The sequence below is a fragment of the Cygnus atratus genome, chromosome 5 (assembly GCF_013377495.2).
Source record: "Cygnus atratus isolate AKBS03 ecotype Queensland, Australia chromosome 5, CAtr_DNAZoo_HiC_assembly, whole genome shotgun sequence".
Classification (NCBI taxonomy): domain Eukaryota; kingdom Metazoa; phylum Chordata; class Aves; order Anseriformes; family Anatidae; genus Cygnus; species Cygnus atratus.
The window spans coordinates 48,897,532-48,925,212 of NC_066366.1; the positions used below are offsets into that span (position 1 = coordinate 48,897,532).

Below are 27,681 nucleotides of genomic sequence, written 5' to 3' on the forward strand. Positions count from 1 at the left end.
TTCTACAGGTAAGGGAGCCAATACATATTTGCTATATATTTTGGCTTTATGTCTTGATTGTGACATAAAACCACGGCCAGTTTCAGGCTGGAACCAAGTGAAAAGAAACAAAGCTGACCCAAGAAATATAAGGGAGAGGCCAAGAAAAATGGTGATTTGTAAGCCATTGAGAACGCTGCCATCTCTAGGCACTGTGGATGCTGCTAACGCGTGCAACAATTAACATGGGCCTGAGCAGAGTGCTGGTGCCATTAACAGGACCAAAAATAAATAAGCCTTCCAGTTAAAGAAGGACACTCTGTTGTGGAAGGACACAGCGAGCTCTACATGCCGTACCAAAGGGAGGGAGAGAAGGAGGCATTCCTGCAAGCAGCATCCCCGAGGTTCCCAGCAGACCGCTAGGCATGGGCCGTCACCCACAGCCATCACCCACAGCCAAAACAGACTCTGAAAGGAAACGAGAGGGGAGCAAGCCACAAGGCCAGTGGCTTGAGGAAGGGTACTTGTGAAGTCTGTCAGTCTTCCAGCACCATCAAGTGACTTGATTTTCCTTAAGCCCTGTAACTGTCTGGTTGGCGGGTCTGCCTCGCGTGACAGCTATCCACAAAGGAAAGCTCTCGCTCAATCTGCTCCAGAGCAGACAGAGCTAATCGGTACATGGTGGCTTTAACTGATCTGGCACTGCTGAAATCCCTGGAAGTAAGACATAATAAAGGCAAAGCAGCCACAAAGCCCCACGTATCAAACCGTTTTTAGCAGTTAGTCTAAAGAATCATTCAGAGATTAACAGCAGGGGTCAGAGCCCTGCCCTGGCCAGCACATGCCTGGGGATATGGCAGGCTGGGCACGAGTACTGCTCCTCTGAAATGAGTCACATAGAGCCTCCTGCCAACTGGCTCTTGCTGACAGCTGAAGGCTATGTATTGTCTGGCTCAGAGCCAGTGACCAATAACCCCCAATTCAGAGACACCAAGCTTTACTGAGGCCATTAAACCAACCACAACCCAGTGAATAGGCTAAACCTCTTTCTCTTGGACGCTCTTTTCCCCTGCAGTCTTCAAAGCACAAGGGAGATGGGATTTCTGGGTTCTTGCCACCTTGGATACCGAAGATATCACCCAGCCCCAAGGAAAAGAGAAAGCTGAAGCACATCACGACAGAGAGAGGACAGTCTACAGGAATGTCAACCTTCCTGAGCCTGGATTGCTGCCTGGCCATCCAACACGCCATGGACACTATCCTTTCTGTGCCCATGCCCCCTCTCTGCATATGACCCAGGTACGTTTTGCAGCGTGACCCTTTCTCGTTCTGCTGTCCCCCTCCACATATCACTGTGCTTCCCTCCCAGTCTCACTACAGAAAAAACAGTAAGCTTTCAGTGACCGCCTAATAATAAGCAGGTGAAGACACATCCACAGACAGAAACAGCTGAGTTCAAGCTGAAGTTGGAAGCAAATGAAAACGGTTCTGTCTGCCACAGTTTTTAAGGCGACCAGTTCTCTGCTCTTCTCCCACAATGTCTAAGAAACCCTTATCATGGTATCAGGAATCAGGCAGAAGGAAGCATGGTACCAGACGCCCTGTCCATAAGCCGATTCAGCTTGCTCTGAGGGGGTTCAGTGCCTTAGGCTCAGACAGATTAAACTAAACCTACTGAATTCGCTGCAAGAACTTCTGCTCCAAGATCCTAAGATCTGCAAAGTCAATGGGGGCCGTAACCACAGGGCTGAGAGGAGTTTTGGTCTCCAGTTGACTATGCAGCTATTTAACCAGTCTGATTGCAGTTCAGTTGGGACTATACCATAGCCATGCCTATTTTATTTTCCCTTCTCACATCATTGCACACTAATACAGCCAACGATGCCTGAAAGGCACTGACGTGCAGACCAATAAGACTTGCATTTACTGTTACATTTTGCCACACCCAGGAGCCTGTTTTTTTCACTCCACATAGAGATGCCAGTTTTCTTAATAACATGCCAGCTTTCTTGGCTTGCATGTTATATTTCTTGGTTCAGCTTTATCCATTTCTGTGTGAGTAGTAGAAGTTTCACAAATAAACGAAGCACTTGCCTGTGCTTTAACCACCAGACCGTGCTCCTCCTACTTAGCAAGGAATGACAGAAGGAATAATCCAAGCCACAGAAGGCTCAGTTTACCCGGCTACAGACACGTACAGCAACCTTCTCTATCAAGCCAATCCCTCCACCACAAACACATTTCGTTCAGTGAAAAGCAGCGTTTGCACCCTCATTCTCCTTTGTAAATTCTGCTGGGGTAGGATACGCTTGGTGGTGGTGAGGTCAAGGGGTCAAGGAACGTAGGAATGACCCTGCTGATGGACACTGCTGTAGAGACAGGCTGAGCCTTACCTTTCCTCAGCCCCAACCCCTCCTCTGTGCTGGTGCAATGGTTTCCTGAGGGAGGAAGGAGCTCTGAGTGGTTTCAGATGTACCTTTTCATCCATGAACATTTTACGGTCAACTCACAATTACCTTTAGGCAGACTGGTGGGCTTGTGAATAGACCAAGCCATCAGATCAGAAGCACTGAGGCTCTGGACCCAAAAGAATTATAACTGTGCTTGTCTGGAGCTGAATGATGTGGGTTTATCCAGTGGGACAGGGCTATGTTAAGTACATCTATACAACATTAATATCATAGATGTTCATACAGAGCACATATCATATCCATCAGTCCCCTGGCATATGGTCCTGTCTTAGAGCACACAGTTTGTATTCTCCACATCTTTATTTTACCTGGCTTGTCTTTTCTCATCATTACTTGAGATGATCAAGGGACAACCATCAAGAATTTTGCTAGAACTTGAAATGATCACAGAATAAGTAGATGGTGACTGAAAAACAACAGGATCAAATAACCACCAAAAGCTTTTGTAGCACAGGTATTCTTGAAGTGAACGGGAAATACTGGTGAAGTTCTGGCACTTCTTCTCTCCTCTGGTCTATGCAGAAACAGATAAAAATGCCCCATGATATCGAACCAATTTGATGCACTAGGGAAGTAAGTTCCCCACACCTTATTTCGAGTTTCGCTGTTGCCGGATAATTAAACTGGGCCTTTTTTTCTCTTGATTATTATTTTTTAAATGATAGCAGTCAGAAATCTACCTCAGCAGCTGTCATCCACTCCTGAAATGATTCTTGTACAACCCTGAAAAAGATTTTTTTTCAGTTTAAACATCATGAGCCAGAGTCCCAAAATACACAGCATGTTTGTCTATGGCAGTCAGGAACCAAGTCCAAAATCCTCCAGCCCAAGTCCTCGCTACCAACTACAGCTCCTTCTTGAGAGGCAACTCTCTTGTTACAATGGCAGCACGAGGTCCAAATTTATATTTCCCCGTACAAAAGCTGTCAAGAAAACTGGTTTAGCAATAAAGGCAACATATCATGACCCTTAATTTAATCAGATGTCACCAGTTCTTTGTCCTATCAAGAGGCTGCCCTGAACTTCCTGCAGAACCTATTCTCACGCAATCGCTTTGTTTCCGGTTAATTTGGACGTGATCGCAGTGCTGTCTAACAGGGACCACATAAAAACCTCCGGGAACTTGCCCTCTGAAACAGCAAGAGATTGTCTCAGATCAAGAAGAAAAGGGGAGGACACAGAGCTGAGCCAACTGGGGTTAAAAAAAGACAATGGCAGGAGCAGATTCCATTTGTTTTCTCCTTTATACAGTCCCTTCCAGGGCACAGTCACTGTGCTGCACTTCCCTCCTTTTCTTCCTCCTGTTTCTAATAGGACAGAGCTCACTGCAGAAAGGTTACTATTAAAAGACAGCCTGGCCTAGTGGCTAAGGCACACCTCTGGACTTTATCCCTGGCACAGCCATTGTTCTGCCACAAGATCTGGGCACCTCATTTCACTTTCTTGCATCTTCATTTCCCTCTCCTCTCCCCAGATGTACACATCTGGTTCCTTTATTTTGCTTGAAAACTCATCTAGGCTGTTCTTCGTGAGGTTGAGTGGAGGTCAGGTCAGTACGATTGCAGGCTTGGATGTGGGTTTTAGGTATGCTAGCAATATAAATGATAATGATCTAAAACCCATCTGTGCTAAGGTAATGCTTTGAAGGAAGGAGTTTCACTCCATGAATGAAGGGCTGGGGATCTGTAGGTGTGGAATGTCGGGAGTCCTGGCAGTTGCTGGGAAGTGAGGAAAGGTAAAGCAATGACTGCTGCACAGAGGAGGCCTTGAAGAACAATTCTGACTTACGCTAGGAAAGAGCATCTTTCCATTTCCCCCTGTTTTTGTGCTTCTTCTTTCTAGCCTTTGTTTCAAAAATAAAGATTTAAAAAAAAAAATATTACCTCCTCTACTGGACTCCTCCCTTTCCATCTCTAGGTCATACTCATCTTGCCTTACACTTACACCCTTCCTAACACGTAGTTCTCTGTCTCTGCAGTCTGATTGCTTGCTCAAATTCCTCCATTCAGCCCTCTTAAGATGCCTCCCCATCCGCATCATCTCCTCATATTATGCATCTGTATTAACAGGATAAAAAGCAAAAATAAGAGTCCACCCGTTACAGTTCGCTCCACAATGCCCAGAAGGATCTGTGCTTGAGGCATGTTTTAAAAATCATTGTAAATCAGGAAACAGCAAGGTGGAGCGAAGGGAAATTGGAAAGAACTCTCGGCTTACGAATGTATAATGCAAGACCATGGGCCCTCGCTCCACTTTAATCTTGCCAGCAGTTACGAGAGCAAGTGCCACGAACAAAAAGTCATTATTATGGCTAAACATTCAGTATTTATAGAGAAGTAGCATTGGAAGACAAACAGTTCAAGCAGTGCTCTTCGGCTGGTTGTTCATTGCTTTTTCCTGAATGTGGTCTTTTATTCCAGCATTAATTGTGGCTGTAAATCATTCCCAACCTGCTTTGGAATGAATTTACACATGCAGTTGAAAGCACAGTACATTTATACATACAAGCCATAAGGCATTCAGCAACTCCAGGGGTAAAAATACCCATCCATCCATCAAGAATCAAACCCACAGAAGATTTTAAAACAATTATCACTGAAGTATTTCTCTGCCTGCTGCCAGAAGTGGCTACAGCTGCTTCTGCACCATGTGGAGGACACTGGAGTGGGCAAAGTGGTCACTGACAGGTGTCCTTGAGACACCTCACCGTGTCAGGCACTTGTGCCAGGAAAGGTTTTGTTTCACAAGGGACAAGACCTGGAGATCTTGAAAAGATCTCCAGAAAAGATTCTTGGTAAGGTTGAGCAGTGAACATGATGGGGAAGGAACATGGACACCTAACCCCTGTCTGTGACCATCCAGGTCAAAAAGGTAGAAGCCAAAAAAGCTGGAAAGGGAGAAAAATTGCTTGTACTTCTTTTTTGCTATGTTGCAATATATCAGCCCTCAAGAGTAGAATGTTATTTGAAACACCTGGGGTGCACATTCTTCTGAGAGCCAGGGACCGTCTCACAGCCTTCCCCTGTTTCTGTCAGCTCTAGCAATGAGGAGGTTTAAAAAAAAAAAAAAAAAAAGAGAGCTAGAGCTTGTTAAGTCTTATACTGCTTCCAGATCAAATTTTTATCCTGTTTCACTTTGGAAGTCTCTTGACCAAGCTCAGTGTTTCAAAGCTGAGGCTGCAAATCTCCCAGGGCAGGTTCCTGTGTTTAATAAACTGTTTTGACTGGAATTCAAAGAGAAAGTAAAGATTTCTGTTGGCCTAGCCATAGAAAATGTGGCCCAGACCTGTAACCCCATATCTGACCAGACAAAAAAAAAAAAAGAAAAGGATATTTCTCAGAAACATTGGCATGAGAATAGCTCTGCTTCCCCTGAAGTCAATAGAAAAAAGTCTCATCACCTTTAATGGAAATACCTGTGACTAATTTTTTATTTGGAAAGAAGGTGCTGGAAGGAGGTGCCAGAACACCAGCATAACAAACCTGTAAGTTATATAGTGGTTCAGCTACTGGGCAGAAGAGCTTCCAGTTTACTCTTTTCAACCATTCCACCACAAAATTAACCCTTTAAGTGCTTCATATCCTAAGAGCATGCTGAATGCTGACAAGCAGGGAAGCACACAGTGACCGAAATACCACTACCATGAGCAATGCTTATAATTTGCTTAGTGTAAGACGTGACTCATGTGGATTCAGCCTTTCTTGAATGACCTGGGTGAAATTCCGGTGCTGCCTGGGGACCCTCTCAAGGTCCCCTGGTGCCTCACCTCCACAGCCTTCATGCACGAGTCTGCACATTGACCCCGCTAACAGTGCCAGAAGTCCTGGAAACGGGACGAGACCTTTCTCCTGCCACTGCAGTGAGACATGCGGTACTTCACACCATTCTCTTGGTGCCTACACTTTCCATCCTAAGGCACACAGACACAAAAATAAATAGTGCATCAAGACAGTGAACATCCCCCGGGATTTCACTAAATGAAAAATGAAATCTAAGCTTGGCAGAGACCTTTTCGATCTGACAGGTCTTGTTTTCTTTAAGTTTCATTTTTCTTCCTCTAATACAAATATGACCTACCATCTGCCCAAATTCAAACCTGATGTAGATTTTCAAAAACTGTTTCCAGCTAACTGTGATACTCAAATAGCAGTCTGTCTTTTCCCATCTATTCTTGTTAATGTCTTTATTCACCAAACTTTCCCTCACAATTAAATTCCCATATCTGAAAGTTACAGTGACAGAAGCGAACAACCCTGATTTAAGAATTAGTCCTCACATTTCTGCCAGCATGGATAGAAACAGACATAGCCTTTACAGGCTGGAAGTTACACTGTCAAAGTTTCCAAAATCCACCTGTTTTGATTTGTATGGTTTGTGTGCAGCAGGCCAGACAGTAAATATAGGGGTTTCCTTTCCCCTTTGATTTCAGCACTTCTTTTCTATTAACTGTCCCATTTCCTGATTCATCTACATCAAAGTTAGCAAAATGAAAACACTCCCGAAAGCCTACAAATCAATACATAACTTAAGATGATCTATTTGCTAACACCAGAAGGACTAGCTGCAATTTTTAAAGGATTGGATAGCATACATGGTTATTTTTACAGCAAACACAACATCTCAGGCTTTCAAAACTCTTTGTAAAAAAAAAAAAATTAAACAGGTGTTTATTTATTAAATTTTACAGTATATATTACTAGTGCTAGTTAGAAAATGCATTTCTGCTATCTTGGAACATAATGAGAGCAATAATTCAAATATAGAAAAATGTGCCCCAAAGAATCTGAATTGAAATCTACACTTCTGCATCTCCTGTAACACGTCATGGTCTCCTCACATAGGGAAGCAAATGAAGTACATCATCGGAAACCAAGTCTTGCCAGAAATTCCAGACAAGAGGGCAAAATCTGCCCAAAAGACGAGTCAGTTTCAGCTCGTGTTGTTCTGCAGCAGCATTCAAATAGAAAAGTTCTGAGTTAAATGCCATTCCTTAGTTTACAGACAGACAAAATTCTCTACTGAAAGCGTGCATCTCCTGTGCTTTGGGCTTTTTTACTTGTCAGAGACCAATTCTATTTAAAACAACAAGAACAACCACCACCCAAACTTTTATAGAAGTTAGCTACACACAATAACAAATAGAAAAGTAACTTTATCATTAGGACAACTGAGACACAGAAGCAGTGGTTATAGACAAACTTTGTGAAAGATCTGTGAGCTACATCTCCAGCGTTTACCCTGAGCAGTCACCAGTGATTGGGCTGATTCTGACCTCTTGTAGCCAAGTTTGGCATCAAAATGAATATCCTGGCCAGTGGAATTTCCTTTGATTTAGTTCAGAAATTTTCTCTCCACTCCCTCGTAACATGACATCATCAAAAGCAAGCAAACCAAAGGGATTTATTCCAAATCTCCTTTAAATTTGCATAACACAGAACCAGCTTAGATACAAGGTAAACCTGGTATAAAATGGAGTAAGTGAAATCAAAATCTAGCCAAAAGTTGCAATAGAAAAACTACCAACACAAGAACAGAGTTATTTATTTTATTATTATTGGAGACTGGGGAACACCAAGGTCCTAAGAAAATGTCAAAGGTCTGCTGGGGAAGCAATTCTTTCTCTGTGTGTTCGTGCAGTGCCTAGAACAAGAGATTTCCAGTCTCAGCTGAAGAAGTCTATAGTCACAATGGTAGTAGTACTAAGAGTTGTGTAATACCCTCTAGATAAGACATACTCCAAAGGCATCACAGTCTAAGTGAAGAACACAAAGCATGGGAGAAAACAACTCTTTTATACCATCTACAGCTGAAAGACGTAGGTCCAGAAATCTGGACAGGGTCACATACAACCAAGAACTGAATCAGTATTTTCTCAGTCCCAGCCTAATACTTCAAACGCAGGCTATGTTCTCTCTCAAGAACAGAATCATAAGCGTAAAAGGCATCCTTTTGATTAACTAACAAATCACCTACCATCAGATGGCTTTTTATGTCACAAAAAGTTCATTTCTCTCATAGAAGTGGGTTTCCTGATTAAATAATCAGACTAAAATATCTTAGCTTGCACTGAGTTATGACTATATGGAATGTACAGCTCACACCCTTTAAAATAAGGTTCAGCATCTTGGGCTTCAGTAACACAAGAATAACCAAAGGACAATTGCAGGACAATTGTTTCTTCAATGTCAGACAAGCTTTAATAGAAATAGAATACAGAATAAAGATTTCTACTACTTACCAGCACACTGGTTGTTTTCATCCAACTGATACCCAAATCGACAGATCAGAGGTCTTGTAACAGTAGGGTAGTTAGGAACTGGGCCTGGTGCTGGGGGCGGTGGATAAATATTTGAGTAAGGGTTCAGATATGGTGATCGATACACTGGGTTTGTTCGGGGTACACATAAATAGCCACCATTCTGGTTGACACACACCATATCTCCTCTACAGGCCTCAGGAATAGTCCGACATTCATCAATATCTGGAAGGAAATTGCAAAAGTTAAATGAGTGACTGCTTCTTAGCGTGAGCTATCCAAAAAACAGTTAACATTTTTTTTTCCTCATGACTTTACTAAAAATTTGATACTCTCTTTGAACGGCAGGGCTAATCTTCCTTTGTGGAGCCTTGCTTTGAAGCGAGATTGCACTAAATCAGGAAACATCCCATATATTCCATATATCCTGTGTTCTACTTGTTTTAATTCAGCATTAAAGGGAGAGGGGAAAGCCTGCTTTGTTATTCTATAAATGTTCGGTTTAAACACTGATTTACACATGGCTACAGCATGCTACCGCCTATTCCTGCTAGTGGGTCTGTCCAAACCACAACATGCAGATCAGGATTTCAAACACTGGTGGTTTGGTTTGCCCAGCTGTGAAACTTGGATCCTGATTTGGAACTCCCGAGCTCCCTCCCACAGAAAAAGTTAGGGATGTTCAGATCTGGGGACGTGGTTCAGGCCTCTTTCTTGTTCCAATTGAGATTGTTGCTGAATCAAATTTAGAAAGATAAAAGTGGTTTACCCAAACTGAACATTTGTTTGGTTCTCAGAGCACAGAAGCATTCGGCTGCCATGACAGAGCAGGCAGCCTGCTGCTGTTTTTCCCCCTCATTGTTTGAGGGGCTTTAATTCATGCAGAAGATGCTGCCCTAGAGACTGAGGGCCTCTCTTCACAGTCATTTATGAAAAGATGCTATAGGGTAAAGCATGTGTTTCCCTACACCTGCCTCAATGGTTGTCCTGGAGTTTCAACATGGAGCAGTACAGACTTTATCTGGGGCCTCCAGGTGGAGAATACTGAGTTTGGAGGAGAAAGAGAAAGAGGGTGTACAGCCCTTGTTATTTGGCAACTGGACTGAGCTCCCAAACTCATCTCAGTGCATCACATACATTTGAGAAGCACCGACAACCAATTAGTATCCCAATGTCACAGACTGATATATCCTTGGGCTATGTAAATGCACAGACACATTTATATATATACACGTGCATTTATTCACACACACACATTATCACACAGCAAGGACTTTTCACCTAAAACATACCAACAGCAGCATAAAGTTAACAAAGTCTGCGTTTCTGAACCCCTATTTAAATTCATTGATGTAATTAAAATCCTACCTAAGCATTGCCCAGAGGCACGGTCCAGGTCAAACCCATTAGTGCATTGTTGCTAAAAGGAGAAAACAAAGGACACTCAGTGACTGTGAAATGAGAGGGTTGCGAGTCAAATGCTCACCTGGATTATTACGCTTAGTAAAACCGTTCAGCACTACGCCAAAATGTTCAGTACACCAAAATAAAGTCCCTTCCCCAAAGGCAGCAAGGAGTGAACCTGAGACCTCCACCACCTGATAGCCCCTTAACTCAGAAGGCAATTCCCACAGGTGGTGATGGTTACAGGCTGTTACTCTCTGCTGGGATAGCCAACACCTGATGTGCCACACACTCTGTACCAGGAATTAACACAGAAGCTGCATTCTTCTATTCTGGAATATTGTTTTTGCCAGAACAAGGGGGAATCAGTCCAAAGGCACTAGCTAACTTCTCTAACATGCTTTGAAACTCCACATGTAGACAATTCAGTACATACCTCTCAAGAAGCTAGCCAGCTGACCTGAAGCCATAGTTAAAACACAAACTTAAAAAAGTAAGGCTTTTAGTTCGCACAAAACATTTAGATTTTTAGAGGATAAATCTGTGCACTACATGTGTTCTATACATACAAAGTCACTGGAAACCTTGTTCCTTCCTATCCTATGCTGCTGGTCTTTATCAGGGCTGGAACCTGGAGTCTTCAGCACCTAATCCGTGTTCCTCAGCATTTCTAACTAGTGACTTTTGTCAAAACCCATTAAAATGATTCGCTGCTCTCCCTAGTTTTTGACAGAGGTTTCAGCCGTGTGGCAGTGGGCCATGCAGTTGACACAAGGGGATCCTTCCAGTGAGTGGGTTATGGTAAGGCAGGTGAGCAAGAGACATCCAGAAAACAAAAAGCACTGAAGGAACCAGAGGGCACAGGGTTGGAGTATATTCAGGATTCCTCCTTTTTTTGTTGTTGTTAAATGCTAAAGACACTCATTTTGGACTTTGTGGAAGAAATCAATGGAAAACCTTAAAGTACTTTGCATGTGTTTGGAGAAGTAGCAAATTGTAGGTCAGAAACAAGGCATGAGACAGATAGTCAATGGAAGTGGGCCATTGCAGTAGCTGGGAGGGGACATGAAACGAAATACATGGCACTATTGGAACTGCTCCTGCCGTTTGCATGCCCAAATACACAGAACCACTGCTAATAGTGTCAAACATGTGAGAAGGAATTCTGCCTTCATTTATTTTGGCATTACAAGGTACTTTGATATCATGGTGGGGAAAGTCAAGATATTCTGATGGGTGAACGTATAATCAGCCTCATGTTTTAGAGAACATACATATCCAACCTTTTCCTATTTTCTTCTGTGCTGTACTGCATGCACTCACCCAGGTTAGTTGGAAAAGTTAGGTTAGTTTTTAACAAAATTATTTTTTCCACAGTAAACCATGATTCAGAAACACTTAGACTACTGTAGAAGTGGTTTCAACAACTTTCTTGAGCTTTATTCTAGAAAAGTTTCCAATATCGAAATGACCAGTTTCAATATCTTCAGAAAGAATTTGTTGCTATCATTTTGGTTTCAAGTTGCTTTTTTTTGCTTGGACTTCAAAATTAATTTATGGTACAAGATGTTTCTATTAAAAAAACACTGGAAATAATATTTTTTAAATTATAAAAACAAACCCTTAAAGACATCTCAAAAATTCTCGAGGGGCATGAAAAGCATTTCCCATACAGATCCAATTTTCACAAAAATATCAGTAAGCACGCCACATGCAGGAAATTTTCAACCTAACAGAAGAAAAACACAACTACTTTTCAAAGTCTTTTGGCAAAGGTATTTAGAAACACAGCTCCGGACATTGAGCATATCTGGATTATCAACTAGGAATCCAAGCTTAACATGCCTTTGGGAACTGTTTTTCCTAATTTAAAGTCCACTTGGAGCCGAAGAACACAAAGAACTAATGCTTCTGCTATTTCAAGAACTGGACCGCTCTACTTCCATCCACCCTCAAAAGCCTTGCATCTCGAACAAAAATGGCTTTGGGCACAAATTAAAGTGAAGCCCTAGCTAGGATGCAGTCATTCAGGCTCGCAGTCCAAAAACAAAGTCTTAAGACAAGGTTCTGCTAGACTGCTATGCACAGAACATGCCTGTTTATGTGACTAAGTTTTCCAAACATTGGTGTTCCCCATCACAGAACTGAACTGTCCTTGCTCTTGTGGGATGACTTTTCTTATTTCCTTTTTCAGACATGTTCAGTTCAGAAGCAGAATCAGGTTTTTAGTGAGGTCCAGGTTTCTGCAGGGATATTTTGCTGAGCTGGCAAGGATGAGTCAAAAAGCTAAGTCCATGTTCAACTCCAGAATCCTGTTGGCTCCAAGTCCTCCCCTCTAAACCCTTAGACCACACAGCTTCCTTTTCATGCAAACCCCAGACCACAGAGCTTCCTATTCACCTGCTAGCCAGTTAAGTCTCATGCCATATAGTGCTTCGGTATAAAACAGTACAGAGATCTCTCTGTGCACCTCTCACCTGTGCTCTTCCAGGGTTCGAAAGGCAGACGGCCAGTGTGAAAGCAGTCAGTATCCTGTAATGTATATAGAAAATAGGCTGAAAACCTTCCGATATCCAGGCTCATTATACAGAATTAAATACACACGGACAAGTTAATCTCTAGTGACACTTCAGTGCATTCCAGAGTTTTGTCAACATGAATTTGGCCTCTGGAGAGAGAACAATACAATTGTGGGCCAGATTCAGATCTCAGAGTCATTAATTTTGCTATGGTTTTATGAAATCAGGACCAGAATTGATTTGTACATAACTATTTACTAATATTTTCTTTTAATGCCACCCCACGCAGTAGCTGCTTAATGAACAAATGCACAATATTCAGTAAAGCATTTCTGCCTCTCTCTGACACCTTTCTTTCGACAATATCCAAGTTCTTCATTCACACTGTGCACATTTTACAGATGGGTAAACCAGCACATGGGCCCTGCCTAACCTCATAGAGCAACTCATTGGCAGGACTGCAGGCTTGTCATGCAGGAGGTCCTGAATCCATGCCAGTTGCGCTAGCTGCTAAACCACACTTCATCCCCAGGAGGCTATATCTGAGATTAATCCATTTTCTTAGGGCCAGATTCTGTCCCTTTCCTCAGTCTTCAGTACTACATTGCTCTGCAAGTAGACACACTGTGCCAGGTCATCAGCTACTAGAAGCTGCTGTCTTCACTGGAGACTTCCCCAGTCATCTTAGCATCTAGTGGGACTTGCTGGGTCTCTTCACTGCAGCTGAAAGAAGAGGGTCCCTCGCTAACAGAGCTCTGTGGCTGTATAGGGGACTCTTCACCTGGAGCATGAAAGTTCTCTGGTCAACCAACCCCCCACCTCCAAGTATCTACTGACAGGAAAGCAGGAAAGGACAGCAAGAAATATCTTTTTTTCTCTGTACTACGGATTTCAGTGTTTTGCCTCTGCCTTATAGAAAATTTCTTCTCAAGACTATTAAAACCCCACCTTGCTTAGCTTGGATTCTAGTTCTGAATGGCAATTGTATACATTTCCCACAAAACCAGCACAGGAAACGCAGGATATTTTAGGTAGTCTCAGTTCTGCTACTCCACTAAGCTGCCAACTGTCTCTCTTAGAGCTGTCTCTGATTTCCAGTGCAAACTGAGCCGCTGAACAAGACCTACAAATGCATCAGACAAAACCATGCACAAGCAGAGACCGACACATTTGGACACATTTGCTTGAATTATGGAAACAGGCACAAGCTCTGAAAAGTAAACACAAACCCTAAAATGGTTGTTCGTAGTGCTGCGGAGACAGATCGTGCTTGTTGGCAGCTTCTGAGTGACAAGGAAAAGCAAATTCTACACAGACTTTTCCTTAAGAGTCGGATGCAAAGCATTCAAAGTGCAGCGTTATCCATTTAGGCTTGCACTTCACCTATTGATTCTTTAAATCTTTTTGAAGACGTTTTAAAGCAGGCACTGGGTGTAAAGTCTGCACACTCGCTTTGTGCATAGCAAGAGCAGCACTAGAAGGAAATACAACAGGTTATAGCTGCATGTTAACATATGTAGCAACACGGGTGCACTTCACACTGTTGCAGAGCAGCACACACTAGCAAAATCTGCCATAAAATCAGTCAGACAGAACTCGTACTTTTCTAGGCGGTCTTTAGTTTCCGCTGTTACAAGATGATATATTCTTCCCTCCTGGGGTGGGGGTGACCTTATTGCCTCATATGTGTTCTGTCTGCAGCCACCATCGCAGTTTGCCCGTTATTTGAGATCTCAAATCTGCTCAAGGATTATTAGCAGACATACAACACAGCCTATCAATGCTTTATTCAGCTGGTCACAGTAGCTCGTCCAGCAGGCAGAGGATTTTAAACTAGTAATTAACTTCTGCAATAGTAACTAATTAGCTTCAAATCAATCACTGCAGCCAGGGGGCTTGTTTGCTGTTGCAATTCAGCACTCCCACCGATATCGGGGTTCTTAAAGTGTAGGATATAAGCACAGATTAAGAAGAAAATCGTCAGAGACAGCACAGTTTTAATAACAGACAGATTGTCTTTCCCCAGCTCTGACCATCGAGATTCCATCTCTTTGCAAATGGCTTTAGCAAGTGGATTGGCATACTGAATCCTTGCCACAGATATTTTCCACAAGTAGGTTTCCCTTCGGTAAGTAAAGAAGTTTCATGCATAGCACTTACCTTTTTAATCCTTGCATGTCCAAAACCGTTGGGGAAAGGTGGAAAAAAACCAGAGCCTGTGCTGATGAATAACTAGAAAGTGTTTCCAAACATTACCCTCTGCTAGCACTTCAGTTCCTCAGTCATTTATAGTCCAAAGAATGAAATAGCAAGTAATGGAGAAGATCGGGAGCAGTCTGTACCTCCTCAGACACTGGAGAGAATACAGAGAAAGCACCTGGTTTTGCTTAGTTCTCTTCTGTAATTCAGCATTAAACCAATTGGAGGAGGAATGTTAAAAATGAACACTTCATTTTCTAAGTATGTTAAACAATGCAAATGGGGGCCTCAGCCTGGGACAGCTGGTTTAGATTACAAAGCTCACCAACTGGCTAGACTCCTCACAACAATCTCGAGGAGCCTGCCAGGATAAAACACTAACAGCTTGAAGGAAAACCTCTCCCGCTGCAAACTTCACAGTTAAATGTGCCTCAGAGCAGAGAGCACCGTTATTGGACAGAAACTCTTATCAAGGGACCGGAGAAGGGAAGGGATTGTTTTCCTTGTTCTGAGAACAAAAAAGTCAGGCTTTTTTGAGGCCCTCTAGCCGGTGTCTCGGACGATGAATATGCAACAATCGCTGCTTCATGCCAATGGCATAGCGATGAAAGTTCTGACCCTCTGGGAGGTGAATAACTTGAATTCATAACCATCACAGCTACAGGAACTATATTGCTTAGGGATTACTTGAAAACAGGAATAAACAAATTAAACATTCAAACAAAAGCAAATGGTTTGTCTACAAACACTGGCCCTTTTTAAGTTGACCCCGTGCTTAAGGGAGCTTGTGAAATGAAATTTCTCAGGAAAGACAATTCCTGCAGATCTCCAGTTATGACTGAAGAGGAAGGAAGTAAAGTACTTTTTCAGGTGTTTTGCAACTTTGCCACAGGCAGATATTTAGCAGATCAAGCAGAATACTTGTGAGATGTGAACAATCAGATGCTGCAAAGATTATGCTAGATCCACAGATGAACACTGAAATTAAATGCAGACATAGACATGAAGTGAATACTTACAGTTTTTGTAGAGGCTTCAATCTGAGGAAACCCTTTATTCCCAAGGAACGTGAAAGGTCCAACAAGATAAAATCTATCACACGTCCCTCTGTTATGGACTGAGAAACTAAGAAACAGAGTTGTTAGAATAGATATTCATAAAACTGGCTTTTAAATGTGGATAAACAGCTTTACATACAAAAATATAGCTTCTTCAGGGCTGCTGAGCACCCACAAGTCACATTTGTGCCAATGGAAAGCACAAGAGCTCTGTATCTCACTAAGTGGTTGTAATTGTCCAAATGATTTTTCAAAAATTACAGCACCAGAAGCTCAGTGCCACTTTTGACAGCTTGTCTCTTGGTGACTTCCTTACATCACTTGCGTTGCGTGGAAAGTTAAACATTCTCCTAGAGCGTCAATACATTAACAGATAGACAAGAACCAATTAATTTATTTTGAATAGACTTCCCAAAAGCTTACCAAAAACCCACAGAAAATACTTCCGAATCTAGCTGGGCACATTAAGAGTAAAGTTTTGTCATGGATCAGAAAACCAACAGAAGTTGGAAAGGAAGTACTGGGCAAGTTTTCCTTGTGGTAAAGGTTAACTGTTAGTCATGCCATTGTTCCATCTTAGGTCTAGTGTTGCTCAACACACTCAGTGATCTGGATAGTTAGCAAGCCTAAAAGTAGAACACTTTCTGTATTTTATGTGTATGAAGATCTACTGAAACTATTAGAAACAGCTCTACAGCAAAGCAGATGTTCTGAGGATCCATACTTCTGGATGAAGGTCTTTCTTACACTTACTGATGCTTCACTTCCTGATCCACTGAATTTTTCTCACCTTACGTGGCAAAATCATAGTATGCATGCCAGAATCCCTGTATGGGTGCAGCACAAATCTGCTCCCAAAGAAGTGCCCCAGACTAAAGATTCCTGATTCATCAGCCAACTGGAAGAGGTGCTCCAGTGCTGGAGAGAGGAGATGAATCCGGAGTTGATCACCTAAACGGCTCCCTTAAGAATGTTTTGCTTTTTCCTGCCTCCATCAGACAGCTGGAGTGGATAAAACTGAGTATAAAAAGCATATGAAACCACAGCTTGGGCTAGTTCACAGTGTGGTGGGTTTTATTTGTATAATTTTTCCTAAATAAAAGGATTTAATATTATGGCTAAGTGCAATTCTTGCAGTACCTTTCTGTAACTATGATCAGCCACAAAATAATGAGGTATAGCCACACCCTTCTCACTTCTCCCTTTGATATGAAAAGTTGCAGAAAGGGAGACATTTGTGGTACACAACCTCTTCCATTCTCCCCATAAATGGACGGACTATTCAATATATCTTTCAACACCATCTACTGACATCTTCACCATTTATGCTTAGGTTGGTGGCTTGACTTAGGTGGAGCAGCCCTCTCACTTCAGCGGTCAACTGCTTCCCCATGTTCTAAAATCCACCAATTTATTTAGATTACCCTGACTTTTTCTTTGTCTTCATGACGAGGTGTTCACAATACGAAATGGGGTTCTGGTAAGTAACTGAATATGGTCTTGAAAGCTTGCTTGGTGCATAGCTAAGGTTGAAACTATAGCTCTAATTATGTTTAAGACTTGGATTTTGAAAATGTTAATATATAAACATAAAGGACACCCAAGCTATGTAGCATAACCTTAACTCTACCCCCCACAAAATGCATGAATTGCACCATGCTCCTGTAGATAATGCAGAACACTTGGTAAACTGTGACCCTAAGCAACAGAAAATGTAATTTAACAGCTTCTGAATGCAAGGACAAAAGCTTGTATTTAGGCCAGGGAACTCAGGGAGAGTTAATTACACACAGCATTCCTGATCAAAAAGTCTGCTTCACAAATATAAGTTGTCATCTACTAACTTTTACAACACTTCATCTTCTTTTTAAGTTCTGGTATTATATTTACTTCTGCAGAACTATATATGCCAAACACCCTTCTTAGATCTTGCATTTTTTTCAAGTTCACCCTCTCTGAACATTCCCAAGGACACTGTCAAACTGTGAGAGCAGAGTCAAATTACACAGATGTGTAGGGTGATAAATGTGCAAGCCCAAAGTCATTGAAAGTGACAAGTCATAGACATCTTTTACACAGTCATGCAGACCTGAATTCAGTAAATTCAAAAAAAAAAAAGTAACTGACACTTTGAAGGCCTATGTCCAAACTTTAGATGCTTAAAACATCCATTTTGCTCTACCAAACCTCATGGGACCAAATTTTCTATCACAAAAACTGGTAAAACACTTAAAGCACAACTGCGGGGCATTTGCAGAATCGATTGCATTTTGACTGCACCCAAGCACCAATGAGATTCACAGGCTGGGCTGAATCTGACTCTGGAGATTGATCAAAGTGTTCCTGGAGACTGCCAAATAAGCAAGCTTTTGATATTGTCATGTGTCAATATAATACACAACAGGCAACAATTCTCACCCTGCTGCCATCTGAATAGCACTAAGCACATGTGGAACTTGGTCTCAAACCTGGGTTCTGTCTGAAGGATTTGGGCTTGTTTCTTCCAGCTCCTAGCACAGAATGCCAACTGCAAACTCTTGGTGTTTGGGAAGGGTTCCCGCTCCTTTTCCACAGACAGACTAACCTTACGCTATTAGCTGAGGTCGGCTTCACTCAGTGGCTGACTTCTAAATGCTATCTCATAACACAAGCAGCTCAATAACCTGTTCCAGATGGCTCCGGCCAGAAGCTCAAAAGCACATTCCCCAACATATTTTCCTTTCCTAGCCAAACATAACACAATAATAATTAACAATGAAAATTAACATAATGCATAACTTTGAAAACATCACTGGTGCTAACTAAAACCTACTGGCAGTGTAGAGTCTTTAAGATGTCTTGTCATGTATTGCTGATCTGCTGATTACGCTACTGTCTTTAGGAAGGAGAAAACATAAAAGCTGCTGTTGTGCTGCTACCTCTTTGGGTTCAGTTGTCTCAGTATGGTAAAGCTACCACCTGTGTGAGTTATCCACAGAAAAATGAGCCAATATGGTATCCCTTCCTTCCCTTTTGCATGGGGATATCATCTGTCTGTCTGAAGCATGCATTCTTTTGGGTTGACAACGGTGTATGATGCAGTACTGCTGCTGCTTCTGTCACTGCTCCCCAGGGACAAAAAGCAGAGTGCCATTTTAATGTTTGCACCAAATGTTCTCTGAGCACCACGTCATGGTTTTTGTTTTTCTCTATATAATTACAGGTCTGTGGTCACTCCAATACTGGTTGCTAATAGAGCATTTACTTTAAGATAAAAAGTAATCAACGGAGAACCCAGGCATTTCTGGCTCCATTCTGAAACGCAGCAATGCTAAACATGGACTGGTACCTGACTGAAGTTCATTATTTTAAGAACATTTTAATCATCCCATGAAATGAGGAATAGTAGGGTCTAGCAGGTGCATGCCAAAACCCAAACAGCTTAAAACAATGCCCAGCGAACTGCATCATCTACAAGACAAAACTATTTCAGGTGTATTACCTTTAGTGAGATCAAGTTTGACATTCATGATCATCTGTTTAGCTGTAATTTTTTCTAAGCAGGCCTCTTTCACTAGGCAAGAAAAAAAAAAAAAAAAAGCAATCAAAGCTTTTGATAACTGTCCCAGGAAAAATACAGGGTCTTTCACAGCAATTTTAATGCATGTGACAATCCTCAGCAGGTCCCAAAATATTGTCATTTGCAACAGCATACAACATTCGTTCTTTTTCTTGCTGATTTTTAATATATATATTTGACTGACCTTCATTTATGCTTTTAAAACTGTATTTCTGTTAAAAGCGAATAGAAAATCATCCTGTACCTAAGGACAAAGTATCTCCTTAAGAACTGACAGCTTCCCCTTCAGCTGTTGGTATCTGAGAGTACAATGCCCAAGCCTACGTCCCAGGCATCAGGACATGGCTACCTTTTCACTTTTAAATCTCATGCTTAAGCATAGCTCTGGCAACTGCAGCTCACATTTTGCCCGAAACTAGACAGACATTTCAGTTTATTATTTATTTTATAAGATTGGCATGTAAAAAATCTAGGTTGTAATCTTTTCTCCTCTGCATTTTTGTCAAACATTCTAGACAGCATGGTTGAAAACAATGCTCTTCAATCTTGTGACAAGATGTTTACCAGCCCCCTTTGGAAGCATTAATCCTTTATGACCAGTTTCAGCCTATAATGACCTCCCATAAATAAGGACATAAAGCTGTTAATACCTCTGGACCAATTCTAAAGTTTATTTCCCTATCTGAGCAAGCCAACATTCAGTCTTTTCAAGTGTCTGCAATACGTAAGCCACCGGTCTCCAACTATGACCAGACAATTCGAAATATGTACTAAAACCTCCCTTAGAAATACAGGACAAACTTGTTTTATATTTTAGTGTCTGAAGACTGCACCATTTTTTGTGGTTTCTCAGGTTCTTTACTAACTTGTGCACCACGCTGTACATACTGGGTCTGTCTGTTCACCACAGCATCAGGGTGCACGTTAGGGCAGCAGACTTGAGACAGCAGTGGAAGCATTCCACTACCTGCTTCCATACCCTGGAAGCATTCCCTGCCTACTGGGGCACGTGTGCTGGTAAAGGATCAGTTCACCTCTGCTCCCTCCTCTCCCAGGTGCATTATTTCCATCACATGAAATGTACGTATTTTGTTTCCCTCAGATTTAGTTGAGGATCCTTTCTCCTTTTTTAATTTTTCTTTTAGTCTGCTTAAGCAATTCTTTTTTATCCAGAGCAAAACGTTACCCTCTGTAGCATCAAGCATGCACTGCATTTTCCATTAAGACACTTCAGGTTCAGAGCAAACCCAAACAAGTCTGTAGAAATGCCATCTCCCAAAGGGGGTGTTTGAACGTTCACAAGTATGTGCACTATTTTGGTAAGGGCACCTGCCAGAACCCTGCTGATGAAACCAGAGTAGAAAAACATTTGACATCATAGCTCTCTTCCAGAGCTTCTCTCTTTCCAAGCAGTGGAAAACATGCCCCTTTTAAACATGCTTCATTCTTATGGATGAATATAAGCAAAAACTTCTGGTTTCTTTTTCCAAGAAAACAATCAGCAAGGATGCCTACATTTTTGGATCTTTTCCTTATCTAATAGTTTCATGAGATATACTCATCCATTACTGTTTTAGACAAATACAGAACTGGCAGAAAGTTTCCTTATGAGGAGAGGGCTAATTTTGACTTGTTTTATACTTAATTGTTTTCCTAACCACAGAAGACAGTTTAAAATTCTCTTTAATGATTTTGGATTTAGTTTTGGAGTGAGTGGTCTACTAGGTGAGATGTATAGTAAAACAGCTTTTTTTTTAAAAAAAAAATCACACAATTTTCTACCCCATTGTTAGAAATTGTCTTTCAATTTCATTTTGAAACCCTTACACTTTACTACACTTAATTTACCTATTCCCATAGCAAGGATTACACCATTTCATAATTTACCTATTACAATGGGGCTTCATAAGTTAACCATACCATTTGGAAATAAATTGGCTACGGAACTGGGTGACAAAACCTCTAAGTGTCACTTAATTATTTTCAGGCTCATTATTTGCTACTCTGCAGCAATGAGGACTCCTGTCCAAAAGCAATTCATACAGCTATAGGTGTCATTGCTGCGAGGAATCCTGCTGAGCAGGGATGTTCCTATTATTCGTTAGTTCTGCTGAGCATGCGCTGCAGTGCTTACAAACGCCTTGCAAAGGATGCAGCTTACTGCACAGGCTGTTTCTTTCCTTTATCTGCTGTCCTGTGCTTTGACTTGTGCTGGTCGCCACAGCAAAAGGAGCTCAGCAGGACTGGCGTTTCCTCCTGCAGAAGCAGCCTGGCTGTTCTGGGCAGCCCCACTCCATACTGATGCTGCTGGGGCCCAGAACCCCAAGCAGCCATACCAAAACTTGGAAATGGACTCTTCTCCCTACAGAGGTGCTTGCATGGCTAACAGACTCCACTGCTCGAGCCTGATAAAGCAGTCAAGTCCCCATTTTGTCCACTGTTTCAGAGCAAAATTCAAGAAGCTGAAGTTGTGCCAGGTAAGGAAAATAGAAAGGAACAAAAACTCTGACAGGTTAAGTGTAAAAAGCACTGAAAAGCAGGCCAAGAAAGTTTGAGAAACAAATCACAAGAGGCATAAAAGCTAATAATAAATTATTTTTCAGACGCACCAAGAGCAGGAAAACTGCCAAGCAGTCTGCAAAGCCAGAAGATGAATGAGGTATAAAAATAGCACTTAGAAAAGATAAAAGCACAGAAGAAAATTAAGTTATTCTTCTTCATCTGTATTTGCTAGAGAAACCTCAAGATGTTCCCATCATGGAATTAAAAATACAAAACAAACCATTAAGGGTTTTAAAAAAATAGAAGGAAAAGGATGATGATACTTGGGGGAACCTGCCTAAAACTGAAGTGCCGGCAGAAGAGACTGGAGAACAAATCAACAAAATGAAGAGTAACAATTCATCAGAGCTCACCTGACACAAATAAGTGTTCTGAATTAAATCTGAACATATGTAACAGCCGAATTACCCTAAGTGTAAAATCTTACAAAATTGTCCTAATACTACAAGAACAAAAGGTACCAAGATACGATACTGTATTTAATAGGTTTCCATATAGTGTGTAATAAAATACAGAACAGTAAATCCACCACATCAGGCAAACTGGTATTGAATTAGAAATAAAAATAGAATCATTGAACACAAGCCCACTGGGAGCTGAGTAGAAGCCATTGTGACAATCATTATAGGAAGCCACAGCTCACAGATCTCCCTGAGCTTTCTGAAGGAGTTGGTGGGTAAGCAGACGAGAAATTGAAGTAATATAATTTACTAAGATTTCCAAAGGACATTCAAAAATTCCTTGTCAGATGCTGCTAAAGAAACCACAGTGCTGCATAATTAGAAGGGAAGGCCTCACATCATCACGTGCTGAGTTGATGATGTTCAACATCTTTGAAGCTGTTAGTACTCTGATTCCATTAGCACAAAATGATTTCAACACAATAGGCCTGATCTCAAAGCTGCTGCTCATTAACAAAAGTATGCTGATGAAGACACTCGCCAGAGTGACTGGTCCTGGACAGCCCAACAGGGTTTCTGGTGAGCTGATAAAGCCTGGCTCTGGCTGGACATTGTCCTTAACAGCTACGTATCTCCTAAAACAAGTTCTGATCCATGGTTTATATTTACCTTGCTACTCCATGCAACAAACTGGCTCCAACCATCTCCTAACTGGTACCTATATATAGGAAGCAAATTTCCCAGCAAAAACCTGGGAATTTGAGTGTAAGAGTTACCATTTCTTTCTAAGCCTAGATTTTAATCTACTGCCTTTGTAACCACCCCACGAAAAGGACCAGGGAGTGGGCACTGACACTACTAGAAGTGGCTAAGGCTCCCAGGGTCTTGTCACTGGGACATGCAATTAGGTCTGCTGACAGAGTGGGAACAAGGGAAGGACCCAAGGCAAGGCAAGTCCAACTGCTTTTTGAAACGGAACTTCAAATCCATCTTCTCTCCTCCGTGCTCTATTTTCAGTAGCAGCCAGATGCATCAGTACAATGGACAACTGGGGGTCTAAGTGCCAAGCAAAGTCAAAACTGCATCACTATGACAGTGTGTGTATAAGCTTCTTCTGTGAGTTACAGGCTTGACTCAGACCAGTTTGACCTCTCATCAGGGTTTAGTTTATCCTTCCAGAACTGTAAGGTTGGCCCTTCAGGTTTTGATCAGTTGTAATGATTTCTGATATTTCCCTTCTAATGGAAATTTTTATTTCCCTTTATTTCCCTTTTCAAATGGAAATCTTTTCTTTCACGCAGATAGATTTACTAGGCACTTTTGGCCAGGGTGGTGCAGGCTTCAGGATGCCTGCAAAGCATCTGACTATTAAAAAGGGCCAAACAAAGAAGCTGGAGCTGCTGCTTGAGTTCAGGAGAAGAACGTCACAGCCAGAGTCCTGGGGGCTCCCTGAATCCCCAGTCAAGGTAAGCAGGCTCTGGGCAGCACACCACAGCCATTGCTCTGTCAAAGTCCCATAAAGACAAAGGAACCCTCTCCAAGATCTCTGCTTGCAGGTAGCACTCTGTAGGTCCTTGACCCTGAGTACTCTGCAGACACTGTACTATTCAGAGGCTACATTTGGGTCCAGACAGATCTGGCAAGTCCAGTTATGACTCATTTGTTTTATTTAGAATCCTGTACTCCACTTTTTTTTTTTTTTAGTTTCATAATAGGCCTCCTTTAAGTTAACCGAAAACTGTTAAACACATCTGTTCCTGCTCCTATTGTCACAAATAAGGCAATCTCCTGTTTGCCTACATTTTTACTGGCACCCACTACTTGAGCATACAGAGCAAAGTGCAGTCTAAATATTTTCCAATTGTACTTCCAGAAAAAGCTTCAGTTTTGATGAGTATTTTTTAGTACTGTAATATACCACTTCAAGCCACTTGCTTTATTGTATTTTTACTCCTGGTACAATTTAGCATTGGATCCATGATATGGCACATAAACTGAAACATATGGGTGAATCAAAATCAACTTGGTGATTTGCTTGTAATTCTGAAAAAAAACCCTTTCCTTACAACCAACTTTGACTCAAGAGAGAGTACTTGTAACACCTTGTAAGAGTACTGTTGCAGCCAAATATTTCTACATAAAGGACAATTTTCCAGAATTTCATGAGGTTGGATCCCCTCATGACCAAGTGAATGTTGAATCCTTCATTTCCCTTCCTATATGCAGTATCTCAGACACCTGCACCTGAAATTATTCAGGATCACTCTCATGGTCATTACAAATTCTCTCAAGAAATGATGTTACAACTCTCATGTTTTCTAGATGTTCCCATTTAAGAAAGGCAAGTTGGATAAGAAAGCCATTATCTGCTCAAAACCACTATCACCTCTTGCTGTTGTGCTATTTATATATTTGCCACTTTGTTATTTAAGCTAAAAATATTTTTATTGATAATACTGTTTATTGTTCAGGAACCATGTGGATTCTGGGTACCGAAGTTGTATAAAGCAGGTTACTTTTATTTGCTCGTATTAATCCTGCAGCATTGGTCCCCTAGACTGTCTCTCTGGGCAGCGTATGAACGTCAAATTCTCAATACTTTAGGGAGTATGGAGCTAAATGCACGCTAATTTACAAAAGTTTAGAATTGAAGCTTTGTAACTCTTGGCTTCCTGTTCTCACAGGGTTATGTTTAGCAGTTCTTCCGATTCTAGGAATTCATGAGCTACCAATGATATGCTTTTACTAGGTCACAATCATTCATCTGACTTTGCTTGCTTGGTAGAATAGCCTTCACAGAAAGCTGCCAAACAATAAAATACACACTGTTCTGAGTGTGTTATGTGCTTCTTTTCCCTGGCTGCTTAGACTATTAAATAGTCCATCAACAAACATTAGAAATGAAGTGGCTGTGCTACAGTGATGGCATTTACTATTTTCATAATGACATAAAAGAAATGCTACCTAGCTGCCTTAAAACCTCTTTGGTCTATGCACCAAACCTGGCCACATTGCAATTCAACCTGCATGACCATCCTGACATTCAATGGGGTGAAACACAGACAAATTTTGCAAATGAAAAATTTAGGATTAACCACACAGAAGTACTGCCAGGATTTCCCTTACCTTGATGATACTGGTTGATATTCAAACTGTATCCAGACAGCTCTCAGAAGATTTAGGTTTCATTTACACTAAAAAGCTACAGCCATCTCCTCCTTTCTTTGTCAACTTAGGGCAAAATCCACCCCTCTGAACCAAAACAGAATACCATGACTGAACCTTGGTGCAGCAACTACCACTGGTGACCACAAAACAGCTCTAGAAGGCATAAGCTTAGTTTCCTTATTTATGTGTTCAGCCAAATTCCGTCAAGCTTCAGATGTTGAGTTCATTTAAAAAAAAAAAAAGGGGGGGGAGGAAGCTCTGATCTCTAGCGACAGGGATTGTTCTTGCATCTTAGTGTGAGCATAATGAACAGTTTTGAATTTGCCAAAATAACATGATCAAATTTAACAGTATTAATTTACCAGATTCACTTCACTCACAAGTCTTCTGAGACTATGCTACTACCTGCATTATGTTTTTCTTGATCACTGCCACATTTTCTAGTTCAACTAATAAATGACAACAGAAATGCGACAAGAGAGTAGTCTGTGATGTCCTCCCCCCTTATTTTTTACCTTGAACTTTTGACTTGGTGCGAGTCTGCATCTCTCTAGCTTCTACCTGTTTCAGGTGCCACTCCATTTTCATCCCTGAACTCCACATCTACATGCAAACATTTGAAAGATAATAATTTTTGTTTAATTAGGTGATCTGGAAGCATACACACTCAGTTTTTGTAACCACAACAGTTATGCCAACTGTGGTACTATGACACTTCTAAGAATTTACAGTTACGGGAGGAAGTATAAATCATGTAAATTCACATGGAAAGAAAATATTACTGTGGCAATAGGAATGAAACAGAATTACCAGAAAAGGAATTTTTAAAAGGGGCACTTCCTATCTGAGTGTAACATTCCATATACCTGAGAGCTATGAGTAGCAAGGGAGCTACATCATGTTTCTTCAAAGGAAACACTCGGATATGGTTCCCAATGAGAACAAACAAAATACATATAGTGTAAGAGAACTCAAATCAAAATGGCTACAAACAGAGAAAAAGGGTGTTTTCAGTCCATTTGTTTAGGAGGCCTGGGAAGTATTTTTGGTGATATGGTGAATATTCACAGTAACAGTTATTAGCCAACCATTACAGACCCAGAGGGTAACCTTTTCAAAGGCAGTTCGGCACAGATTGCCAGAAACTCAAGTGCAAGTGATATTAATTTTAAAATCTGGTCTGTGAGAAGTTGTCTAATGGGAACCATAACACAAGGGTGGAGAAAAGATTAATTTACTGTCAGTGCTCAAGGATGATGTATAACATCTGTTAATACTTAAAAAAGAAATCAGATTTAACGAGCAATGCCACAAGCTCAATAAGAAGGTACAGAAGGACCCCAAATTACTTAACATCAGCACTTAGTGAATGAAAAGTGACCTTTTTAATGTATTAAGCAATTAACTGTTATCTTCTAATTATTATTTCCTACAAGGAAAATAAGCCTTTAATCACTTGACACATTTTTCTTCTGCTTGACAAAGTATTTGAGAGTTTTAGTGGCATGGCTGAGCTCCTGATTTGGAATAAATTCATCTAAATTAGCCTTGCAATAGATCTAATACAACCAGCAAACAAAGGCACAATTCTTCGCACAATTCTTACACACTTAATGCTGATAATACCCTTTAAACATTAATTGCTACAAAATATATTTCAGTGTTAGATATACGATGCTTTCAGATACTGTAATTTATAATGTCATGCTGTTCTATAAGCTTAGGACAAATACACCAGACCAAGGTTCAGTGTTGCTACTGCTGTAAACAACATGCTATGTACAAATTATTTTTCCTCTTTAAATAAGAAGCCAGCAGCTATCTGTTCCTTTTTTTTTTTTAAATTGCAGATTGGTTTCCATATTTAAGTTTTGCAGGGCTGCAAACAAATTCAGCAGTATATAATGGCACAAACCAAAAAAACAAAAATGGTAGGCTGCTCATCCTTACAGTTTATTTCCAAGAATGTTAATTAGAAGCTTTCCATCTGAAAGACAGCTACTTAAGGAAACAAACTATGAATTTACTGAAAGGGGGCAAAAAGGTAAAAAAAAGCAAATGCATACAATATTTTTTAATTCCTCAAGCCTTACTCTTAGCACTGC

At 41.2% G+C, this 27,681-nt stretch overlaps 1 protein-coding gene across 1 annotated transcript in view; it reads right to left on the minus strand.

The window, feature by feature from the left end:
* FBLN5 (fibulin 5) overlaps positions 1-14,806 on the minus strand; it is a 46,868-nt gene extending 32,062 nt beyond the window's left edge. Inside the window, exons 1-4 of the mRNA XM_035539563.2 lie at positions 14,790-14,806; positions 12,588-12,642; positions 10,075-10,126; positions 8,689-8,931 (exon numbers count right to left, since the gene is read on the minus strand). Coding sequence (XP_035395456.2) covers positions 8,689-8,931; positions 10,075-10,126; positions 12,588-12,642; positions 14,790-14,806 — 367 coding nt within the window. The remainder of the gene's footprint in view (positions 1-8,688; positions 8,932-10,074; positions 10,127-12,587; positions 12,643-14,789) is intronic.
* Between the last annotated feature and the right edge of the window lie 12,875 nt (positions 14,807-27,681).